The 25,444-nt window shown below is 23.6% G+C and overlaps 8 protein-coding genes across 8 annotated transcripts; 2 read left to right on the forward strand and 6 right to left on the reverse strand.

The window, feature by feature from the left end:
• Positions 1-1,528: 1,528 nt before the first annotated feature.
• Positions 1,529-3,005, reverse strand: PCHAS_0302800 (Plasmodium exported protein, unknown function; the record flags this gene model as incomplete). Its single annotated transcript, XM_016799401.1, has 2 exons — positions 1,529-2,578; positions 2,904-3,005. The coding sequence occupies 2 exons, from the start codon at positions 3,003-3,005 to the stop codon at positions 1,529-1,531; spliced, it is 1,152 nt and encodes a 383-aa protein (XP_016653150.1).
• A 2,198-nt stretch (positions 3,006-5,203) lies between these two features.
• Positions 5,204-8,592, reverse strand: PCHAS_0302900 (nucleic acid binding protein, putative; the record flags this gene model as incomplete). The annotated part of the gene is made up of 3 exons (XM_016799406.1): positions 5,204-5,383; positions 5,484-5,566; positions 5,646-8,592. 3 exons carry the CDS (start codon positions 8,590-8,592, stop codon positions 5,204-5,206), a joined length of 3,210 nt encoding a protein of 1,069 aa, XP_016653151.1.
• Positions 8,593-9,696: 1,104 nt separating this feature from the next.
• Positions 9,697-11,325, forward strand: PCHAS_0303000 (octaprenyl pyrophosphate synthase, putative; the record flags this gene model as incomplete). The annotated part of the gene is made up of 1 exon (XM_016799415.1): positions 9,697-11,325. One exon carries the CDS (start codon positions 9,697-9,699, stop codon positions 11,323-11,325), a length of 1,629 nt encoding a protein of 542 aa, XP_016653152.1.
• Positions 11,326-11,800: 475 nt separating this feature from the next.
• On the reverse strand, positions 11,801-12,487 carry PCHAS_0303100 (conserved Plasmodium protein, unknown function; the record flags this gene model as incomplete). The annotated part of the gene is made up of 4 exons (XM_016799420.1): positions 11,801-11,819; positions 11,903-12,128; positions 12,239-12,319; positions 12,451-12,487. The coding sequence occupies 4 exons, from the start codon at positions 12,485-12,487 to the stop codon at positions 11,801-11,803; spliced, it is 363 nt and encodes a 120-aa protein (XP_016653153.1).
• A 788-nt stretch (positions 12,488-13,275) lies between these two features.
• PCHAS_0303200 (repetitive organellar protein, putative) lies at positions 13,276-19,095 on the reverse strand (the record flags this gene model as incomplete). The annotated part of the gene is made up of 1 exon (XM_732186.2): positions 13,276-19,095. The coding sequence occupies one exon, from the start codon at positions 19,093-19,095 to the stop codon at positions 13,276-13,278; it is 5,820 nt and encodes a 1,939-aa protein (XP_737279.2).
• A 2,126-nt stretch (positions 19,096-21,221) lies between these two features.
• PCHAS_0303300 (conserved Plasmodium protein, unknown function) lies at positions 21,222-22,328 on the reverse strand (the record flags this gene model as incomplete). The annotated part of the gene is made up of 1 exon (XM_740337.2): positions 21,222-22,328. The coding sequence occupies one exon, from the start codon at positions 22,326-22,328 to the stop codon at positions 21,222-21,224; it is 1,107 nt and encodes a 368-aa protein (XP_745430.2).
• Positions 22,329-23,097: 769 nt separating this feature from the next.
• PCHAS_0303400 (ERCC1 nucleotide excision repair protein, putative) lies at positions 23,098-23,742 on the forward strand (the record flags this gene model as incomplete). The annotated part of the gene is made up of 1 exon (XM_740336.1): positions 23,098-23,742. One exon carries the CDS (start codon positions 23,098-23,100, stop codon positions 23,740-23,742), a length of 645 nt encoding a protein of 214 aa, XP_745429.1.
• Positions 23,743-24,195: 453 nt separating this feature from the next.
• Positions 24,196-25,054, reverse strand: PCHAS_0303500 (conserved Plasmodium protein, unknown function; the record flags this gene model as incomplete). The annotated part of the gene is made up of 4 exons (XM_016799439.1): positions 24,196-24,209; positions 24,319-24,486; positions 24,635-24,724; positions 25,051-25,054. 4 exons carry the CDS (start codon positions 25,052-25,054, stop codon positions 24,196-24,198), a joined length of 276 nt encoding a protein of 91 aa, XP_016653154.1.
• Positions 25,055-25,444: the final 390 nt, after the last annotated feature.

Raw genomic sequence — 25,444 nt, forward strand, 5'->3', positions numbered from 1 at the left:
AAAATGTTCAGTCTTATTACAAGCTTATATAATATATAATGAGCTTACATTCATAGAACTGAATAAAATAAATACGATATGGATTTTTTTGTATTTAATAGGAGATTTATTTATTATTTAATTGTATATTACAGAAATATAATTAATGCATCCAGTGAAAATTGTTTATATAATATAAAATTTAAATGCATATAATTATTTTTTGTAAAAATACATAATTTTTAATGTATGCTTATGAATCTACATGTATGATAACATATAGAGATATTACTAATCCACGTACAATGCATTACTCTATATCTATATCTATATCTATGCCATGATATTTAAGTAATAATTCGGTGCACTGTTCATATCAATAATAATTCAATGCTTAATTGTTAATATAATAAATTAAGTATTTATATAGATGCATATTTAATTTTTTTTAATTATTGAAGAATATCCTCGGAACAAAAAATATGCATATTGGATAATATATAATTATAGTACATTAATTTTCAATAGAAAAAATAGAAGAAATAATAATTGAATTTAAATATAGAAAATGATTATATAGGGGAGTATCCTCATTTAGAATAGAAGTATATATATTTCGATTCAGATATGACGTTATATTTCATTATTAATATTATGAAATAAAATTTATGTTGGCATCTACCTCGAAACAAAGCAAGTTAAAAAATATTATATGAAGAATGCATACTAAGACTCTATAGTACATAAATAGTGCTCATTCCTATTCATATTAATTAAAAATCCAGCAAAATCATATTATTTATAATGAAGAGTTAAAAAAATTCGTCTACTATATATAATGTCTTATTATTATTAATATATATAATACAATCACAAATATAGCTATTACAATTTTTTAAATAGTAGATAATTATGATTTAGCATAATAGAAGTCTTATATATGGATAGCCAAGGCTTTATATTAAAAAGCAAAACATCGATGCTATACTTTAACCATATCGAAGTCGTATGAACAAGCCAGAAGAAAATATTATAAATTATGAAAATTGCTTTTTCATATGATTCTTTCATATTAATATTTCGTCTTTTTTGGAAAGTTAAAACCAATTTTTAAGTTAAGATTGTGAGTTTTAATAAGTATATTCTTCAGCATAACAAGTTATTATTTATATACATTTAATAAACATACATAGAAAAATAAATATTTTCATATTTTAAAAAATCTGATAAACATCGGAATTTAGTTATAAATTATATATAAATAATAATATTAATTATATTTGATGTCTGTCTTAAAATAATGCCATAAAAATAGCAATAATGAGTTAATTCACTTGTTATATGAATTTGATAATTTTATAAACAGTGTATATTAATTGGGGATCATTTAAAATATGTGAATTTAAATTAATAAAAAATATATAATAATCTTAAAAATTCGACAAATTACAAAAAAAATATTTAATATTTGTTGAAATACATATAAGAAATACACTGTCATTTTAGTATTATTTACACATCCATCGTGTTTTATTTAATAATTAACTTTTTATGGAAATTTTTTCGTTTGTATAAAATTGTAGGCATCTTTTACTAAAGACATTGTATATAATGCTACATATGCATGTCTAGTTCCAAAAAACATTAATAAAAATGTTGGCAATAATGGTAAGATTACTGGAAGATATTCCATGGCTTGTTTAACCATAGCTGATGCAATAGACAAATGCATATTTTGTGCTTTAGCGCCTTTTTTTTTACTCACTTTTTTTGTTTCTTTTTTGCAACTAGAACAATCACAATTTTGATCTGACGATGGCTTAATAGGAGGGAGCATAGCAGGGAAACCTAACATATTCATTATTGGTAGTAATTCACTTATACCTGGTAGTTGAGGCATATTATTCTGTTTTTTACTATGACCACCATTTCTACTTTTTGGTTGCGGCATTCCTTGTGGCATCCCTTGTGGCATCCCTTGTGGTAACCCTTGTGGCATTCCTTGTGGCATTCCTTGTGGCAATCCTTGTGGTAATCCTTGTCCAAACATTTGTAACATTTGTTTTATGTCATCTTCTGTTGGCATTGGTAGACCCTCTATTGGTATATTTGGCAATGGCATATTTGGTAATGGCATATTCGGTAATGGTAAGCCAGGAATTGGGAAATTAGGAGGTAGTGAATTATTATTCTTTTTTGGCATCGCAAATTTTGGTGGAAAAGCTGGATGTTGAGAGCTTGCGTCACCATAGTTTTCTTGAATCATTTTTTGATAAGATTTACTTTCTGTTTTTTTAATAGTTTTATGCTTTTTTGTTATTTCTTCATCATCTGATTCTTCATCAGATTCTTCTTCTGATTCTTCTTCTGATTCTTCTTCTGATTCTTCATCAGATTCTTCTTCCGATTCTTCATCAGATTCGTCTTCCGATTCATCGTCGGATTCTTCATCTGAATCATCATCCTCATCGGGTTTACATTTTGCTTTTACTTTTACTTTACTATCACGCTTTAGTGATTCAGATAAGTTACGAACATTATTAAAAGGGAAAATTACTGAGTTATTATTTATTTCTGTATTATTAAATGATACATTATCCTGAAAAATGGATGAAAGCAAAATGTATATACTGCATATTATAGATCAACTCAGGGTTAACACCACATTTAATACCCAATACAGGATTCAATATAAGGTGTTGGAACACTATATGATAGTCATATATTTATTTAATTACATCATGAATAATAAACGAACAACTTAAGTAAAATGAAAGCATTTATAGAATATCAAAAAAAACATATTCATATATTGGCAATGTGTAAACTATATAGATACACACCCCATACTTATATAATATATATATGTATACATGCATATATATTTCACTCTTATGTTTTATTATTTATATTTTCCAACTTACATTGTTATAATATTGAATCCCCAATACTATAATAGAAAAAATGTATAATTTAATGTTTAGAAAGCGTTTCTTTTTATCGACTTTATCAATGATATGCTCCATTTTTAAAAGGCCAAAAATTATTTTTATTATTTTATATTTTTGACAATATTATATATATTTTATTTTACTATTTATAGATAGCATATGTAAGTAACTTGTTGTTACACGTTTTATAAAATATTATCATATTATATTATATACACTTTGTATGACAAAATAATAAATAACACTTTATATTATGTTTAGATGATACTTACATTATTTATTTTTCTTATATATTCTATTTAATTTAAAAATCGTTTTAAAATAAATAGTATATAGCAAATATTTGTTAATAATAATTTATGGATAGAAACCTATAACTATATCAACAATACAAATAAATTTATTTTTATATCTTATTATATTTAATATGTAACGTAGTTTTTTTTCGGTTTTAGCACAACACATTTATAAATTCATTATTTTTCTTGTATATATTTCTATAATTATAATATAAAAAATATTTTTTTGCATTCTCTTTTTATACCAACTTAGTTTATTCTTAATTATTTTTTTATAAAGCACGAGCTATAATGCGGTTCTTGACTCTAGAAACCCATATAAATAATAACCAGAATATTTTTAGATAATTTATTTTTATAGATGTAGATAAAAAATAATATATAATAAATAATAAAATAATATACACCGATGTTAAAATGTAGATCACTCATTAAAGTTTATAATTATGTGCAAATTAAAAAAATATAATATTAAAAGATACTTTTTTTTTTAATATTCACATTAGTGGATACTAACATTTGCTATTAATAATGATAATAATATTTTTTAGTATTTATTATTTATATATAAACAAAATGTAATTATTTATTTTGATAAAGATATATAATATAATGAAATGAATTAAAAACCTTGTAGTAAAAATTACAAAATATCACACACCACCTTTCTAAATATATATATACCCATTATATTTTGTTCTTTAAATTTATTATGTGAAATCTGTATTTAAAAAAGGGTATACCTAACTTATTTTTATTCTGCCAATGTACATATTCCTGATATATTTTTTGTGAAACAAGATAAATAATAATCACTCTATAGAAATAAAACGAAAAAATAATATTATATTCATTTTTTTTTACAAAAATTATATATAGCTATATTTCTGGGCAGTATTAAATATAAATTTTGTAATTTATGTAGTATCCTTTTGTTTTAAAAATAATTCTCTATAAATATGTGTAAGGTGTATGGAGAAAAATAAATTGTTAAACATCGGAATAAAAACATACTAATTTAATATGAATATGTTATAATTTCATTCGATTAATATTATATATATTTTTTAAAATATGTAATTACACTTTTTATATTTTCTTTTATGGGCCATCATTTTTTAACATTTGTAAAAGGGTTACTGCTTTGCCGCTTTGATAGTAAAACGACGTAATTTTCCCATACACATGTTTGTGCATAATTAAAGAAGGACGTAAAAACAGTTTCATTTCTTAAAAAAAATATACACATTGCCAGGTACATGCATAATAATTATATTAATAAAATTAGTAAACATATGAACACCTTATATGAAACAAAAATAATAAAATTTCTTAACATTTTCAATAAATGTGTATAAAAAATACAATATAAATTTATTTATCACAAACGATAAACCAGGTATTATTCATTTCCTATAATAATATTTTTTAAAGATGTATTACAAAAATTTGTATCGTATTTATTAAAAAAACATATGCAACTATAGAAATCGTCTGCATTATTAACCTTTTCTTATTGCATATGATCTCAAAAAAAAAATAATGATTGAAAATTGTATATATTAAAAAAATAATAGTTAAACAAAATGTTTTACTAATCTTATATATATGCACTAATTATATACCATATCAAATTGCTCAAAAGTAACAAAAAATAATAAAACACATGTGTGCATAAGACATATGTAAATTATATATAATTAAATATTTTCATATAACTGGAAATAAATACAAAAAAAAATAATGGCGTTGCTATACAAAACCAAAAATATTTTTTTATGTAAACGCTTTGTGTTGTATTTTTATTCTTTAAAGTGTAAACTTTAACGATGATCAATACAAGTATTAAACATTTCATAAAAATAATAAATATGTTCTAGCTTGCATAATATTATATATATATACAAATATCAAATAAAACAAATAACAATATGCTTCTTATTTTCCTATATGAGATATATATTCTCATACATTTCATATGATATGCTCAGACAATGATACAAACTTGGCGTCTGAAAAATTTATATGCTTATTTATATTTTTAATAGTATTATATTTCAATGGATATATATTACTGTATTTATTCATCTCCAAAATTATGTGAAAACCTTCTTCCATCACAGAACAATTTTCTATTATAAATGTGTCATTCCCCTGCAAAAACGGCATAACAAAAATGTGTACACCCTATTAAATAGTTTATTTTTTTTTCCAACGTTTTTTCCAACGTTTTTTCTTTCCTTTATTCACTTACTCTGAATAAGCCCCTAAACTCATTTCTCAGCTTAACATAAGCACATCCCGTTTCATCGCCAGCCAAAACATAAAAAAAAATTTCTAACGAAAAAAAATATATAGCTATGTATATAATATAAACACATACGAATAAAAAATTATGTAACCCATTTAAGCATACCATTATTGAAGCAAATATTCACTGCTTTCAAAACAATGTTAAAATGACGCAAAAATGGATTTAAGTCTTTGCATTTTAAAAATTTAAGATTTGGTAAATCTTTTAATGCTTTCAAAAAATTTAAACTATTTGATTCATATTCAAACTTGTTTGTTATGGGAGCTAACTTTCCATCAATATTATTTTCTACAACATCATTTTTTTTTTTTTGTTTTTTTAATTTAGTCTCTTTCATATTTATTATATTACAATTCTTATTGTCATTATTTAAATCAACTTTTATCTCATTTCCATGTATAAAATTATTATTCTCACAACTTCTTTTATCTATATCTTGACAATAATTAGTATTATCTTCAATTTCATTTATTTTATTCAATTTCAAATTACATAATTTATTTGTATTTCTCATATTATTGCAATTTATATCATCGCTAATATTGTCATAAGTATCATGTGGTACACTTTTCTTTTCTTTTCTATTATTTGCTTTTATTTCATTTATTTTTTCATAAGTAAATCTTGAAAGATTTACTGAAGTTAAATTATTATTTTTTGGATGAATATTTTCTTTAGAAATATTATCAAACCTTGAATTATTATTTTTTGTTTTTTTTTTATCTTCATTTATTTCATTATTTTTTTTATTTTCAAATGATATTACTTTTTGAGACCCCTTTTCAACATCAATTTTTACTTCATTCTTTTCGGAACATTTTTCTATTTCGATTTCTTTATTTTTTAAAATTATATTTTCTTCACCCTGATTAGCAGTATAAATTCCAATACTATCTTCTCTTGTGAGGTTATTCATTATTTTTTTTTCACCCCATAAAGTTTTATTTTCACATAATATATTTTCTTCCTCTTTCTCTTCTTCACTATTCATAATAGCAATTTGAGAATTATTATTTTTGCTTTCCGAAAATTCAATTTGCCTTTCATCATTCCATAATTCATTTTCATATAATTTTTCTTTATCACAAAATATTTTTTTATTGTCTTCTTTTTCAAATACTTCTTTATTTTCATTTAGTACTTCATCTGATTCACATTCTTTTACCTCATTTTCAGAGATGCTATCGTATTTTGTTTCTTTAATAAATGCATTATCAGTCCATAACTCCTTATCCTCTAAAACTTCACTATTCATTCCTTCATTTGAATTGGTATTTATTTCAATATTTTTTCCATCAGATATAGAATTTACACTACTTTCATTATTCTCTTCACCCATTTTTGCTTCTTCAAAAAATATGCTCTTATTTTTATCTTCCTCTTCCTTCTCTAAACTGCCTTGAGTAACATTATCATTGTTTTTTATTAACAAATTTGTAGACATATTTTCATAATGAAATGGTTTTATGTTTTCGACCACTGATGTCTCACATTCACATATTTCTTCAAATTCATCATCTATAAAACTCATATTTTTTTCAAATAAAAATGATTCAACGTTACCTTTTTCACTCGTTTCTTCTACTTCATATATTTGGGTTTCATAAAAAAAATTATCAAAAGAATTGCACTCTTTTTTATCATCATTTTCTGCGCATTCCTCCATAGCACCCATGCTTACGACATCCTCTTCCCTCTCACTACAACTAACTTTAACTTCTTCTATTTCATGTATTTTCTTCGGAGACACATAGTTATTCTCTTGAAAGTTTTCAGCTATTCCGCTTTGTTCTGCATCGTTTTTTTCTACATCGTTTTTTTCAAAATGCTCTACATCCTCTTTAACCTCCATTTCATTCTCAAAATCTGGAAAGTTATTATCACCACTATTATTAGAAAAGTTTGCATCGTTTGCTACTTCAAAATTTATATTATTCTTTATTAAATCTGATTGCATATCATTATGCATTATATTATTATTAAAGCTATGTTCATCATTTTTATAATCATTCTCTATTTCATCACAAATATTCTCATCATTAAATGAGGGTTCACATTTAAATGAAAAAGGATCTTCTTTAGTTTCCTTCTCATCAATTTTTTTACATATCATATCATTAGATTCCATAAATTTAAAAGAATTTTCATGTAATCCATTTTTTTTTAAAATACTTGAAATTATTTCATCAGCCTTTTTCTCTTTAATATTAACATTTATTTCCGTTTCTTCATCCACCTTTTTATCTTCAAATGGTTTTGCTTTCAAAATATCATCATGACGTGTCCAGTCTTCCCATTTCTCATTTTCATTTATACATTTATCCCAAGGTGATTCAGCAAAGAAAAAATCTGAATTTTCTTTAATTACTTTTTCATTTTCTTCACTATTCACATTTTTTATATTACATTCCGGTGCAACCTCCTCATTATCCTCAGCTCTATAATTATCAAAATCTTCATTTTCAAAATTAAAATTTTGAAATTCATTCTCTATATTTTCTGATAAATATCTCTTAGTATTATTTTTCAAATTAATATTTGACCAGTCAATACTTGAATTGCTTTCAAATTTTGGAAAAGTATTTTTCAAGTTTTCTTTGCTATCCTCATGATTATTATCATTATAGTTTGGAAACTCAAAATTGCAAAAATTATTTTGATTTATTTTAAAAAAACTATCGTCGTTATCCCCATTTTCATTTAGTTCCCCAAACTTCACTACATCCTCTTTTTCACTTACACACCTTGATTTATCTTGTTTATTTAAATCGATTTTCAACTTGTTTTCATTTTCAATTCTATTTATTTCATTGTTATCCAATTTTATTTGGGTGGTCACATTTTTATTACCACTATCTGAGTTTTCAAAATTTGTATCCTCAAATATTAAAAATATATCTTCGTCTTTTTTATAACATTCTTCATCATTTTTACTTTTATCAATTTTATCGTCCAAACTATTCGTTACATTTTCTTTACTGCCTCGTTTTTCATTTCCATCTTGCGATTTTGTTGATAATGAAGTAATCTTGTTATACAAATAAAACATATTCTTATAAAGAAATAAAAAATATATCACCGTCTTGTCACAAAAAAAAACACAAAACAATCAAATAATAGCACTATCAAATAATAACACTATCAAATAATGACACTATCAAATAATATTAAAGTCATTGGAAAAAATTAAAGTAAAACAAACATAAACAATAAAAACATCGCTTTATTTTTTTAACATTTTTAATCTGTTTCAAACTTTGTATTATTACAACTCCATTTTTTGTAAAAAATACAAAATGTATGTACCTATAATTCGTTTTTTTATGAAAATACAAAATAAAAAAAATTACACAAATAATTCAAAAAAATAAACCAAACAATTACACAAAAATAAAAGAATTGGGATATAATAAAATTCCTTTTTTTAAAAAAATACAAAATATTTTGACAACATAAAAAAATATTATATAAAATTTACATCAGATTAAATAAACAATTTTTTTTTCAGTGCTATAAATAATGTATATATTATTTTTTAATATTTGCATATATGCATGTTAAGCATACAAATTTTGTTATTCTTTTATTTATTTTTATTTTTTCCATATTTTTTCCAAATTTTAAATTAGTATAGTATCAATTTTATTATACTGATAAATAATACATTATGCAAAATAATTGTTTTTTTTTTGTGAGTGGTAGGGATTATATTTTTACAAATAATTTTATTTTTAATTTATTTTCATTTTTTTTATATACACCGTATAGCTTTAAAATTATATTGTAACACTATTATTAACACAATGTATTATCATATATGGCCAAAATATTATTCTATATGACACCAAATATATCATTTTTTCCATAATTTTTTCCATAATTTTTCCCATAGTTTTTTCCATAATTTCTTCCATAATTTTGTAGCATTTTTTTACTTCCCCTATATATGTATATATTCATAGCTATCATCACAATGTGTAGGGTGTATTAAACCATAGCACATACATATTGATAAAAATTTCAAACAAATATATTATGCTCATATATGCTCTTTAAAAATATAAAATACAACACATATATATATATACATACACACACATGCATATAACCATATTTTTTTTTGCTTCCTTCATGATTGCGAAACTATGCAATAATGATAGTTTTTAGTAAAAAAAAACATACTCCAGGATTCTTTGACTTTTGCTTTAAAAAATGTATGAACTATTTACCAATCACCAAAGACAATAGCTATATTAATCAAAATACATCCCAAAGATATAATATTTACTCTAGTGCTGAAAATAATAGTAGCCCCAGTAATCTCTTTATGGAGATGCTAAAATTTTATGCCTTTAAAGTTAAAAGAAAACATTTAAATACAGAATTGCCTAACGAAGTTAATACAACAAAATGTGTGCCATCCCATGAAATTGACAACAGTATGATATATTCCAACAATACGAACAATGAAGTATTACTATGTTTAAATATATTAAAATATAATGATGAGCAAGTAAATAGCGAATTAAAATATCTGCATAATTATTTTAAGAAAATAAAATGTCGTACGGATCCATATGCACTATGTGAAAATAAAATAAAAAATATCGATGACCATATATATAATATTATAAAAACAGATTATAGTAATATTAACGAATTTGTTACTTATATTTATCAATATAAAGGGAAAAGGTTTAGAGTTATCTTAAGCATTTTGCTAAAAAATATATTAACATATATAGATAATGTAACACCAAAAAATAATTCTAAATTTAGAAACATTCAAAGAAATATTTCTAAAACAACCCAAAATTCACACCAAAATAATAAACATAAAGATGTTACTCTATTAAGTAAGCTATACTCAAGGAAAAATCTTCTTAAAAAAAAAATAATGCAAATTAGTAAAAATTGTGATAATAATATATATACAAAAAATATGATACTCGAAAATCAATGTAAAATTATTGCAGCATCAGAAATTATACATATGGGCTCTCTTTTACATGATGATGTAATTGATGAATCTGAAAAAAGACGAGGATCATTGTCATTACATAAAAAATATGGAAATAAAGTTTCTATATTATCTGGTGACTTTTTATTAGCTCGTGCATGTTCTGTATTTGCAAATATAGGTTATCCAGAAATTTGTAAAAGATTTTCATATGTCATAGAAAGTTTAATAAAAGGTGAATTTTTACAAGCAAATCTTAAGACTACTAATATAGAAGATGCATTAAAAACTTATCTAATTAAATCATACCATAAAACTGCATCATTATTTTCACATCTATTTGCTTGTATAGCTATAATATCATTTCAAAATGAAAAAATAATTGAATTATGTTTTAATCTAGGACTTCATATAGGTATGGCTTTTCAATTATATGATGATTATTTAGATTATAAAATCGATCCAAAAACAAATCAACCTATACTTAATGATATTAAAAATAATATTAAAACAGCTCCATTACTATTTAGCTATAATTATAATCCAAATAATGTACTATCTCTCATCAATAAAAAATATTTATCGAATGATGATATTCAAGATGCCTTGTTTTACATTAAAGAATCAAACAGTATGAAGAAAAATGAACTATGCTCCTTAATGCATATGAAAAAAGCTGCAGACATTTTAGAATCTCTAATATCTTATTGCAAATTATCGAAAAATACAGAACTACAAAATTATCAAAAAAATGAAATTGATCAAAGTCGAGCAGCCCTTACAAGTCTTATTTTTAATACGCTAACTCGTAATACAAAGTAATTATATAATCAGACACTAACCATCTTCCTTACTATCAAAACTAATTAACAAACACGGATTCTTCCTTCGAAATCAATACCATAATTCATTTTGTAAATATTAAAAAAATAATATTAATTAAAAGGGTTATCCCATAATATACACACCATTTTATTTGTAAAACTAATTAATGTAACATTATACCGATTTATATGTATAAATACATATATTTATGTTATAAGTCAATGTTTTTAATTTTTCAAATTTTATTTATATTTTCTGTATATAATTAATATATATATTTTTTTTTATTCTTCACCCTTACCACTTTTGTTTATATAAACTTTTTTGGTTATACCCCCATACAAGGTCTATATATACACTATAGACCTATCTAAAATTGCTACTTTATTTATCCTTTAAATTGTTTGCTAAGGCATATAAAATTTATATTTTATTCACTTCTCTTTCATAGTTCGCCTTCATTTTTAGTGGGCTATTTTAGAGAATTACAGCTACGAAAAGAATATATAATATCAAATAGTTTATACTAAAAATTGAAATTATTTTCGAATTTTTATTTTTTGTTAGTCCTTACCAAATATAAAACTTTAATTTGTTCTTTCGAGCATAACTCCAAAATGCCATTTCTTCATCAGGGTTTAAAATTTCTATTTCTATACTGTTCTCATTTGAATATGAAAATACCATATTTTTTAAAATTGCTTTGTATAATTTCATAAAATGTAAAACTTCTTCCTTAGAATGTAATAAAGCATGCCCTTCATTCTGTTCGTAGTTAGTTTGTATGAGACATACGTCTACTAAATATTTTTAAACACATTAACAAGGCAAAAAATGTTATAGAAGCAAACAAGTGTGGAAAAAAGTGAAATAATATGACACCATAGTATCACACCATGCAAATGCTTACCTAAATGCTCGAGAAAATGCTTTATTTGAACTTCCTTCTCAAAATATAGGATATTTTTTATTTTTATTAAGCACCCCGTCGCTATACAAAAAAATTTACATATATATTTTGTCTTAGCATGCTTACATAATGTGAAAATTCTATGAGATAAACAGCATAACCAATGCTGCTACAAAGTACACATTGCAGTTCTTCAAACTTTTAATACTTACGTTCTGTTGGTAGCAATCGAATTAGTTTGCTTTCCATTTTTAATTGCTAAACACGTATTTATACCCCCATGAGTCATTTTTACATACAAAAATATAATAAATAAAAAATTAAAACGAAAAATGCATATTTTAAGGAAATATAAAAATCGAGAGAATTATGTTCTCATCCTTATATGGGCTCCTTTACTTTTTATAGTTCTTTATTTATTCCTCCAAATATTTATATACTTTTTTAAACATTTTATTTTTTTCCACTTTTTACTCGTTTCATTAAAATAGGAGGGGAATACATTCTTAATTTATTTTTCTCCTTGGTATTTATAACTGAAATAATTTTTTAATTTTTTTTTAATTCACCAAAATTAATATACGTCCTATCATTTCCACTTTTGTTGAACTACCACACTTCCTAACCTTTTTGAGCAAGCAGAATAGTAACTATTTTGTAGGTTACTTTAAAAAAAAATTTATAATTTTTTATAGAAAACACTATTTAATATATTATTCAAATGTAAAACCAATATGCTTCCCCCTTTTAAACCATAAATAAAAAACACACACCTTTTTACCATATACCTCATAATTGTGTAGGGATGAATTATCCCCCGTTTTCTTTTCCCAACACTTTTATTCACTCTGTGTGAGAATTTAATTTTCATAAAAAATTAAAAAATATCATATTTTACAAATAAATGATTAAATGTTTTAAAAAATTAACACAAAAAAATGGAAAAAAAACGGAAAAAGTAAAATGAAAAAAAAAATGAAAAAAAAGCGAAAAAATGCAGGCACATAATTAGCCCCCATTTTGTCTTATAAAAAAAGTTAGTTAAACGGACTTTTATGAATAAAGCTTATCCTAACTTTTCTTTCCACAGGTTCATTAAAAATATTTTTCACTTGACCTGTATAAACATTTTTGTGGATTATGTTATTATTTATATTATCTTTTTTTTTAAGTATTTCATTTTGTTTTGAATTATCATTGGTGGTGAATATTTTTCCCTTTGGGGTTGTATCACCAGGATACATAGTATTTATTTCATTCACCAAATTATTTTTTTTTTTTTCAGTTTTTTTATTTCGTTGTAAATTAATTATTTTTTGAATTAAATTATTATGTTTAGGATCCTTAATAGTATCATTTTTTTCTTCATTATTTTTTATGTTGTTATATTTAAATTCATCATTTTCATCTGAACACATTTCCAATTCTTTTTTAATAGAAAATTTGCTACTTACATTATAATTAAAATCTAATTCTCTTGCCATATTTTTCACAATTTTTAATTTTCTCAAACATTCATGATATTTATTTAAAATAATTTGATAATCATAATTTAATATATTTTTTGCTTCTCTTTCAAAGTTCAATTCTTTTCGTAATTGAGCTATGGTCTTAAGCCGAATGCTGTCTTTTGAAAAATTTAAAATATCAGTTATTTTGGGTTTATCAAAATTGCTACTATTATTTTCACAACTATCCTTTTCTGCTTTTTCCAAAACATAATATATCATTTCTTTTTTTAAATTACTAGCTGTTTCTAAATAGGTTTGAAATAAAGCCCAAGAATATTCATACCTTTCATTATTAACATATTCTTCATTTACACATTTTACATAATTTCTTAACTTATCTAAAAAGCTAAAATATCGTAAAAATAATATTCTTATTTCTGTTGGTATATACATTTGTTTCCACAATATTTTATCAATCTTTTCAAATAGGTTTACAAAATTATCATTTAAAAATAATATACTTAAAATATCTTTTAATACTAAACAAATAACTAGCATATCATTTTTTAGCTCTTTTTCACACTTTTTAAAATAGCTATATATTCCTACAATCTTATCATTCTGCACATTTTTATTTTCCTTTACAATACTCATCACTTTAAAGTTTTCTTTTTCCAAACTATTAATATTATCCCATAAATCTGGTTTTTCCTTCAATTTTAAAACTAGATTCGCTCTCCAATCTTTCTGCATCTTATCATCATTACTTACATACTCTGGGTTTTTATCCCCTTCTTTTGTAATAATATTATTACTTGACGATTCATCATTTTGTTTTACACTTTTATTTTTTTCTTTAACATTCTTCAGTTTATTTAACTCAGCAATTGCTTCTTCACCTTTCTTGTTTCTTATTTTTAATTCCTTCAATTCGTTAGTTAAATTTTTTACTTTTTCGTCATAGCTATTTTTTCTATTTAATTCTTCACCATATAGCATACTAATCTTTTTTATTTCATCTTTTAGATATGAAATTTCTTTTGCTTGATCATTATTTTTTTCACAATTTACATCATCACCTGTCTTATCTTCAACGTTTTTATTTAAATTATTTTGTTTTGAATCTGTATCTTCCAAAATATTATTTTCCACTATCTTATTATCATCATTTGATATGATCATATTTGTTTCTCTTTTTTCAGCTAAAAGTAATTCATAATTTTTATTTAATTCATCAAGTTTCATTTTTTCAATTTCTATCTGATTTTTTAAACTAGTAACTTCATTTATATTTTCATTAAATTTGATCATAAGATTTTCTTCCTTTATTTTATATTCTTTATTAATTTGTTCTATATCATTTTTTAGTTTTATATTTTCTTTTGTCAATTTCTCTTCTTCATCTTTCCATTCTAAAATTTCTTTTTTTAATTTTATAATATCATCATTAAGATTTAAAATTTCAGTATTCTCATTTTTTTCTTTTTCATTAAGTTTGTTATCTTTTATTTCTATTTCTTTCTTTAAATTATTATTTTCATCAGTTAAAACATTTTTCATATTTTCTAAATTAATTAATTCATTGCTTAAGTCTAATATTTTATTTTTCAAATCTTCTATATTTTTACCATTATCCTCTATTTCTTTTTTATACATTTCAATTTTATTAATATATGCACTTTTTATAGTATCAACTAATTCGCTACTTTCATTTTTATTATCATTTATTGAAAATATATTTCTTTCTCTCTTTTTTAATGACAAAGTCATTTTTAAATTTCCTCCTTTCCCTTCAACATCCGATTCAGAAATATTTTCTTTACACACACTGTCTACTATAATTCTTTCCTTATTTTCATTAACTACCACTTCAGAATTCTTATATATATTCTCTTTTGTTTCAAAAACTTTATAATTTGATAGCTTTTTATTTAATTTTTTTATTTCATTTTCCTTTTCTAATATTTTCTTATCATTCATATCTTTCATTTCATTTTGTACAATTTTTAATTTGTTTATTTCTTCATTATATTCATTTCTTTTTTCTACCTCCTCTAATATTTGTTTTTTATAACACATTATAGAATCATTTAAATCTTTTATTACATTTGTTAGCTCTTCAATTTTATTATTTGAATTCTTTACTTCTTCATCTTTTTGGTATAATTTTTCTACTAAGTCACTTGCAGATTCTTTATGTTCCTCTTTCAATTTGATCATCTCATTCTTATGGTTTTCTTCTAACATATTCAACAAATTTGCATTTTTTTTTTCGACCTCGTTCACCACTTCTTTGTGCCCGTCTTCCAACTTAGCGATCTCTTCTTTATGCTGCTCCCCTAATTTTGTTACTACATCTTTATGCTCTTCTGCTAATTTAATTGCCTCGACCTTATATTTCTCTTCTATCCCGGCTACCACTTCTTTATGCTCTTCTCCCAATTTGATAATCTCTGCTTTATGCTGTTCTTCTAATACAGCCACAAGATCTGCATGCCTTTTTTCTAATTCCGCCACCATTTCTTTATGCCCTTCTTCCAAGTTATGTTTCGCTTCTAACCCGGCTACTACCTCTTTATGTTTTTCCCCTAATTCGGCCATCACTTCTTTATGCCCTTCCTCCAATTTAGCTATCTCTTCTTTATGCTTCTCTTCTAACTCGGCTACTACTTCTTTATGCTTTTCTTCTAATCCGGCTACCACTTCTCTATGCCCTTCTTCCAATTTAGCTGTTTCTGCCTTGTGTTTCTCTTCTAATCCTTCCACAAAATCTGCATGCCTTTTTTCGGCCTCGTTCATCTCTGCTTTATGCCCTTCTTCCAATTTAGCTGTCTCTGCCTTGTGTTTCTCTTCTAGTCCTTCCACAAAATCTGCATGCCTTTTTTCTAATTCATCTACCATTTCTTTGTGACCTTCTCCCAATTTATGTTTCTCTTCTAACTCGGCCACAACAGCTGCATGCCCTTCTTTCAATTTAGCAATCTCTTCTTTATACTGGTCCCCTAATTTTGTTACTACATCTTTATGTTCTTCTTCCAATTTGATAATATTTTCCTTATGCTGCTCCCCTAATTTGGTTATCACGTCTTTATGTTTCTCCTCCAATATAATCGTCTCTTCTTTATGTTGGTCCCCTAATCGGAGTACCACTTCTTTATGCCCTTCTCCCAATTTAGCTATCTCTTCTTTATGCTTCTCTTCTAACTCTGCAACAATAGCTGCATGTCTTTTTTCTAATTCGGCTACCATCTCTTTGTGTGTGGTATCTGGGTTTGCATCGGATGAAGATTCATCTCTGCGTTTTATATAAGCAGTTACAAAATCCACAAGATCAGAGCCTTTGATATTTTCAGAATATGGCATATCTATTTTGGTACATATCGACCTAAACATATGCATATTATCATTATATAACTGTAAATATTTTTCTTCTGTTTTTAATTTTTGTATATTTAACTCATCTATTTGTTTTATCAAACCCTGTTCATTGTCATATTTTAATCGTAAACTATTTAATTCATTTTCATAAATATTTTTTTTTTCTTCAAAATTTTTATTAAATAAATTTATTTTATTTTCATAAAATTCTTTCATTTCAATAAATTCTTTTTCCTTAACATATATAGAATTTCTTAATATACTTATTTCATCATTTAAATCTGCATAATTTTCTTTTTCTTTTAATTTTTCTTCTAACATAAATATTTCATTCTTATATTTTTTTTCAATTTCGTCAATAACAACACATTTCCCTTCCATCTCTTCATTCAACATAGCTAGGTCTTCTTTCATTTTATTCATTTTATTATCTGATGTGTTTATTTCATTTTTTAAATTATTTATAAGATCATTTAATGTTTTAATATCATTACCTAATGTTTGTTTGTCTTTATTTAATATGTTTACTTCACTATTTAGTGAACTTATTTTATCATTTAATTCGGCGTTTTCATTTTTTATATTATCTTTCTCTTTATTTAGTTTACTTAATTGGTTATTCAATTCGTTTATCTCGTTTTTATGTCCTTCTTTAGCATCCTCTGTTTTTTTTTCCCATACTTTTATTTCTTTTGTTAAATTGGTTACTTCAACAGTGTGTGCTTTTTTATTTTTTTCTAACTCTTCTTCTTTTTCATTTAATTCATTTTTTATCGTTTCAATTTCGAGATTATATTTTTTATGTATCTCATTCAGTTCTGTTTCTTTTTCTTTTAATAATTTATTTATTTTTTCTTCATCAGAATGTAGAACTGTATTATCTATACCCTTATCATTAATGCTAGACAATTTTTCTTTCATATTATTTATTTTATCATCATATTCATTTTTTATTTCAAATATTTCTCTTTCTTTTTCAACTAACGATTGACTCAAATCTTTTATTTCTAATTTGTATACTTCCATTTGACATGCATTTTTAGATAAATCACTTTTAAGAGTATTCAATTCGTTTTCCATGCTAGCAAACTTTTCTTCTTTACTTTTAAAATCTTTCTCTCTACTCTCAATATCTTTTAACTTTTCTATAATTATTTCATTTTCCTTTTCAAGTTTCGCTTGTTTATTTGCAAAATTCTCTTCTTTTTCTATTAACTTACTATCCAGCATTTCAATCATTTTCCGTTTTTCTTCAAAACTTATTTCTAATTTTTCATAAGCATTTTTTTTATCATTTATTGTTCCATCTAATGATTCAATAATTTCATTTTTTTCTTTCATAAACTCTTTTAATTCTCTTAAATTATTTTCTTTTTCAATAACCTTTTTATTTATTTTTTCTAAGTTATCTTTTTTTTCTTGAACTTCACAAGTCAATTTATCTAAAGACATTTTTATATTTGTAACTTCATAATTTAATTTTTCTTTTTCTTTATTTTTTTCAATATACTCACTTTCTATATCATTTAATTTTTCTTCCCTTTTTAATGTTATTATTTCTTTATTATTAATTTTATTTTCTTTTAAATTTATATTTAATTCCTTTTCCTTTAATAATTCCATTTGTCTTTTTATAAATTCTGATTTCTCATTTAATTCTTTTTCATATTCTTTATTAATTTGTTTTTCTTTTTCTAATTTTAACTCCTTTTCTAACTCCTCTATTTTCACTTCATATTCTTTTACCTTTATAGATAAAGCAGTAATTGATTTTAGGGTTTCTTTTAACTGGTCTTCCAGTTCATATTCTTTCATATGATGATCATTTTCTCCTACTTTACTTTCATCATCATATACTATACTATCATTATTCTTATCTTTATCTTTTTTTGTTGAATTATTTACAATTTTGTTATACCACTTATTACTTTTTTCTTTTTTTTCAGTCCCACTAGTTTCATTTGTCTTTTTACTATCCTTATTTGATCCATCTTCGTTTTTTTTACTTTTTTTCAAATTAAAAATCATTGCCTTTTCTCTTTATTTTTTAAATCCCTCTATCAATGCTTATATTTTCCTCCATACTATTTTGTCTTAATCTGTGATGACCTTATCACAAACAATAATATGTGTGTACGATGCTTGTTAGTGTAACTTTTTTTGGGTTTATTATTATAAGATTTGAAAAATGCATATCAATCAATTTATCAAAATATTATTAAGAAAAAAATATACTATTCATACATAATTTGCTTAATTCAAAGTATTTCATATATCTAAATTATACAAAAAAAAAATTAAAAAAACAAAAAATAATAAAGTATTCAAATATAGAACCCTTTATAAAATATCAAAAAAAATTATAAATAAAACAAGTCACTGAACTATCTTGTTTATTTCCACAAGTTTTTGTAACACATGTTAATATGCCTTTCTCATAATATTCATCCGTTTATTTTATTTGTCTAGCACATGGGTATATAATAATTTATCATATACACACGATATCTACATATATAGATATTATATACTATATATATAATACAATATTATTCATCAAATTTTTTTATTTTCAATGACACATAGAAGGCATGCTAGTAGGTAATTCAAAATTTATAAAAAATCTAATATATAATGAAAAGAAAAAAAACAAGAAAAATTTAATAAAATTTACAAAAAATATATATATAATTTATTTAATATAAAAGAACGCACCTAGTCGCTGTTCAAATAAATTGGAAGCAAAAAAAAAAAAAAAAAAAATTAATTCTAAAATTTTACCAATTGAAACGGAGTTTTTTAAATACATTCAAAATTTAATAACCCTACTTTATCTTTCTTATTTTTTGTTTTTACATTTTTTTATATCTTATAAATATTATTCCCAAAATTTGAATATCTCCTAACGTGTGTGATAGTATTTAAAAAAAAAACAAAATTCATTTTATTTGCTATATTATATATATAACACTAAAAATCGAACGACAAACAAATTTTTAGAATAGAGATTATAATGTTGAAATGTTATAACACACTATATATAAACAAAAATTAACTCTATAATTATATACTTTTTTTAAAACAATCGTTTATAGGATTTAATTCGTTTAAAAATATTTATGAATATAATATATAATTTATATATCGACATGTTCACTTAACTTGCTTTACTAATTTATATACATAAAACATGGAAAGAAAAAATAAAATGAAATAAAAATTTATATAAATTTCAATAGCTAAAATATATGGATATTATAACTCATCATATAGAAATTTAAAAAATCAACATGCACACACATATTCATAAAAATGGAAAATCATTTTTTAAATATATTACTTCATTCATATTTCCATACCCATGAATATCCATCCTAACACTCCCCCCATATCTTTAATCCAATTAAAAAGTTACAATAATATAAAATACGGAACAGCCTTTAATAATATTTAAGTTGATATATGCATAACAAATAGGAGCAAACACAACTAAACAGTTTTTTACTTTGAACTCTCTATAAATATGCTTGAATTTACAATAATAAATGACACCTATTTATTGCTACACCCATTTTCAACCTTTTTAAAACGAACAAAATATAGTTATACCAATGTATATACGACTCTATGCTATAACCATATCACACCATCGACCTCCCTAACAAATCCATGTGTCTGATTTTTGCCACCTCAAATTAGTCAAACTTAACATACTCTTTTTCCGTTGCACTATTCCAATAAAGTAAATAAAATTTGGAATTGTGCAGTGCTGCTACTTATTTGCCTTTCCCCTATCTTATCATAATTGCCATCTATACTACATTTTTCAAAATTTCAAAACAAATACGTTTCCATAAAAATTGGTGTATATATAATATAGGGTAGCATATTACTTTGTATTTTTCAAAAAAAAAAAACACCATCTTCCTATATGTAACCATATAAATAATATGCTCTCAAAATTGCCATCATATTTTGTGTTTAATTTTTTCAAGTTGCCAAAACAACCTTTACGTAAAAAAAAGATAAAAATATGTAAAATATAAAATATAAAATATAAAATATAAAAAATTGGGTATGCTAGTAAAACTATTTAAATATAATAAATCAGTTGAACAAACAAACAATTGTATATTAGTGCAAAAAAAAGTATGTTAAAAAAATAATTGCTTTCTATATAGAGGATCAAAAAATGTCCTTGACGCTACTTGACTTACAGAATAAAGTAAATGCCGAGGAACAAATTTGATTGAATATTGATTTGATGAAAACTGTTTAATCATTTCTTCAGATTCATCTAATAATGTGTAACTTTTTTTATTTAATTGATTTGCATATAAAGGTCTTGTTATGTATGTTTCATTTTCCATATTCCAAAAACAAAAATTATTATTTTCCATTCTTTTTGAAGGATCAAAATCTGGTTCTAATTTTAAATTCAAACGATTATTAATATTTTCATTTTTTATATTATTAATTAATTTGTTTCCAACTATTTTATTATTACTTTCTTTTTCAAAATCAGCTTTCACATTTACAAGTCTATTATTTTTTGTACTCCTATCAATAACTGCATTCTGTTCATTCTTCACGGCTTCCTTCTTTTCTTTATCATTATTCCCATGAATATTTAAATTATGAAAAAATATCATATCCAATTCTTTGTTTTTGTTTATTATTTCTTCAAATGTATTATAACTAATTAAATCGGTGTCTCGACCTTCATTCTTATGGTCATCACTTTCATCAGAAAATGATGTCTCATTTATGTAGCTACTTAAGGCTGTATAATCTATGTTTTTCTTTTCTTTTTTTTTAATCCCATTAATAGGATCTTTTCCCTTTCCTGTTTTGTTACCTTCGCCTTCACTTCCAATTTCGGATGTGCTACATGACGAAAAACTATTATCATTTTCTAAATCATCTTTAAATTCATTTTTATTTGTCCAATTCTTTATTGATTTTATATTATATAATGATTTCCATTGACCTATTATATTTCTACTTTTATTATATAATGAGGTTATACCACTATTTTCATCGTTTTTTTTTTTTTTTTTTTCAATACAAATTTCTTCTCTTTCCTTTATTTTCAATTTTCTTTTTTTCGATTTTTCAAATTCTATATCATCCCAATTAATTTTCAATACATCATCACCATTAATTATGTTAGTTATCCATTTAACATAACACAATATGTTATTATTATCTTCTTCGTTTTTTTTAAATTCACTTTCGTCACCCCCTTTCATATTAATCATATTATTTCTTTTTCAATTATTTTTCATAAGTTCGTATACTAACCTTATTTATGCACACCCTTAGCAGTTCATTGGATTGTTACTTTCCCATTTCTTTCGCTTTGTCTCTGTTCTTTCTTCCCTTGTTTTTGTTAAAACGTAGACCAGCTTAAAATAATCAATGCTCCTGGAGAAGGTATATATAAATAAAATATATAGCCACAATATCTCACACTTATATTTATTTTTATATACCTTTTTGTTAAATAATGACTTTCATTTATATTATCATCTTTGAATATCTCTCTTTTTCAAATCTCAAAAGGGTAGCATAATAAATTATCATGTTGTATATCTATGCAATTTCTTAATTATGATATGAGTTTATTTCCATACGTTTTTTAATTACTATTTATTTATTTTTTTAATTCATAATAATAGTAAATTATTATCTTTTTTTTATTATTTTTATTTTTTGAAAAAAAAAAACTATGCATATAGGCACCGTATATGTAATATTTAGTAAATGTAAAAGAACGAACATTTTAAATTGTCACTTCATTACTTCATTAGTTCACGATTTTTTACGGAGAGCCCAAATATGTGTGTGGTACTCAAAAAAAATTAATTAAAAAAATTAATTAAAAAAAATAATTAAAAAAATTGTTATTATAAAAATGCATTTATTTATATTATGAACATACTTATGTATGTGCTTATGGCTATATCCCTTTCAAATATGAAAAAATCAGGAAAAAAAATATAAAAAAAAATTATAAAAATCCAAACAATGGAAACAGGGATTGAAGAAAAACAAAAATTATACCATGACCCCAATTCAGATCAGTACTTAATTATATCCCCAAGACAAAAATTAAATCCAGTTTTAAAAAAAATAAATAGAGTACAATATAAATTTAACGAAATAGTACCTGATTTTTTAATTGGAAAAAATAACGCATGCTTATTTATATCAATGAAATATCATCGCCTAAGACCAAATTATTTAAAAGCAAGAATCGAAACATTAACTAATAAATATAATAATCGATTATTACTATGCTTAGTAGATATAGACAATATAGAAAACCCATTGGGTGAAATAAATCAACTAGCTTTTTGTAATAACATGACACTCATATTATGTTGGACTAATGATGAATGTGCAAGAGTTATAGAAGATTTTAAAATTTTTGAAAAAAATATATCATATATTAAAAATAATAAAAAATTTTCCAATAATGAAGAAAAAATACATGAACTTTTAAAAAAAATACGTTGTATTAATTCTACAGATTGTTTTACTATTACAAATAAATTAAAAAATTTTTCAAGTATTGTTAAGGCAAAAAAAGAGGATCTCATTAATTGTTCAGGGTTAGGAAACAAAAAAATACAAGCCCTTTTATCTACCTTTTCAGATCCGTTTTTTTAGTACCCAACCAAGTGTCTCTACATATACAGTACACATATATCTTATGCATGTTAAACAGTGTAAATACAATTTTTTATGTTACTTCATTTATTTGTTTACACCATTTTTACATCCTTTTTGAATGCATGGAAAACTTTAAAAACCAAAAATTTTATTTTATATAGTTGATTATTTAAAGTAATTCTAAATTTGTGGATCTTAAAAATAAATCGATACACTATTATATATATCGGAGCAAAAATAAAATAACAGAAAACGATAAATGGATAGAAATACTATAAATTAATATACAAAAAAAATTGCATTATTAAAAGATTCTTCCATTTGAATACTACTTTTTTTTGGGAGCATGAATAATTATTTTTTCTTCATTCTGTTTTTTATTCAATAAATTTTATATACATAAGTTACAATAAAACATTTAAAATTAAAAAAGGCAGCGTCAAGGCGAGTCTAACCAAATATGACTGCAAAAAATGAAAAGTAAAAAATTAATATTATAAATGGGGACGAATGGCAATTGCTTTAGGGACTCTAAATAAGTAGGCACAATTTTTTCATAATTTTTATAGTTACTGCTTGATGCTCCTCCAGGTGGTTGGTTTACTTTTACATTCGTTCTTCTGTCCGATTGAGTTGACATTTTGTTAGCATCTGCATTTCCAGCAGCTTCTGCATTTGGAGTCATCTGTGATCCGGTATTTCCTTGCCTGACTCGAAGTTTTTCATTTTCTTCACTAATATCTATACCCATTTATAAAAAAAGAAATAACATTATGAATAAACAATAAAATGGTATCGAAAAAAATGTATATATGTTTACACACTGCACAATGCTTATAATATGTTCTGCCTTAGATACGATAAGCGTATTTTATCATTCATTTCTTACAATTTCCAAATGATAGTGTGGAGTTCCCCCCAGGTGCATTTGTCACTCTGGTGCTCGATCGATTTTTAATGAAAGGATTATCATTTACGTCTATAAAAAAGGTAAATATAAAATTGATAAAATGTGGGCCCCGATAATGTAAAAGTATTAGCAAACATTTACATTATTATATAACACTTCACAAGTTCTTATAACAGTAAGAGTAATCAAAAGGTGGAGGACAAACAAATGATAGTCATATATAATACACCTTCCATGAAAAACGCACACACCAACTAGCCAATACAAACACAAAAAACAGAAAATCTACACTAGTAATTATTATTAAAAAGAAATATGAAAGGATATAGTATTCCATATTAATATGCATACATACACACATGTATACACACATATAATTAAAAAAATAAGCTTACCCATTTTGTGATATTATAAGAATACAAGTGATAAAAGTTAATTTTTTTTAATTTTATATTCTATATATTGTTTAAAATATAAGTCATATATATATTATGTATTTTTTTCGTTTGATATTTATTTTTACAAAATATATGCTCTTAAAATAATCAATATTATTTAAAAAAAAATAAATGTAAAGAAATTAAATAAATAAACATTGCATAATTAGAAGCCAATTTTAAATTAACACTAACATATGCATACTTTGCTTTATTTTTATTTTTTGTCCCCTTATTTTGCTTTTAATTTTATTATTATTTTTTTTTTTTTTAAATATCACTTGACCAAAATTTAAAAAAATAAAAGCCCTATCAATAATTTAAAATAAATATCTACACAAATTTATATGTC

Source organism: Plasmodium chabaudi, assembly GCF_900002335.3.
Source record: "Plasmodium chabaudi chabaudi strain AS genome assembly, chromosome: 3".
Lineage (NCBI taxonomy): Eukaryota > Apicomplexa > Aconoidasida > Haemosporida > Plasmodiidae > Plasmodium > Plasmodium chabaudi.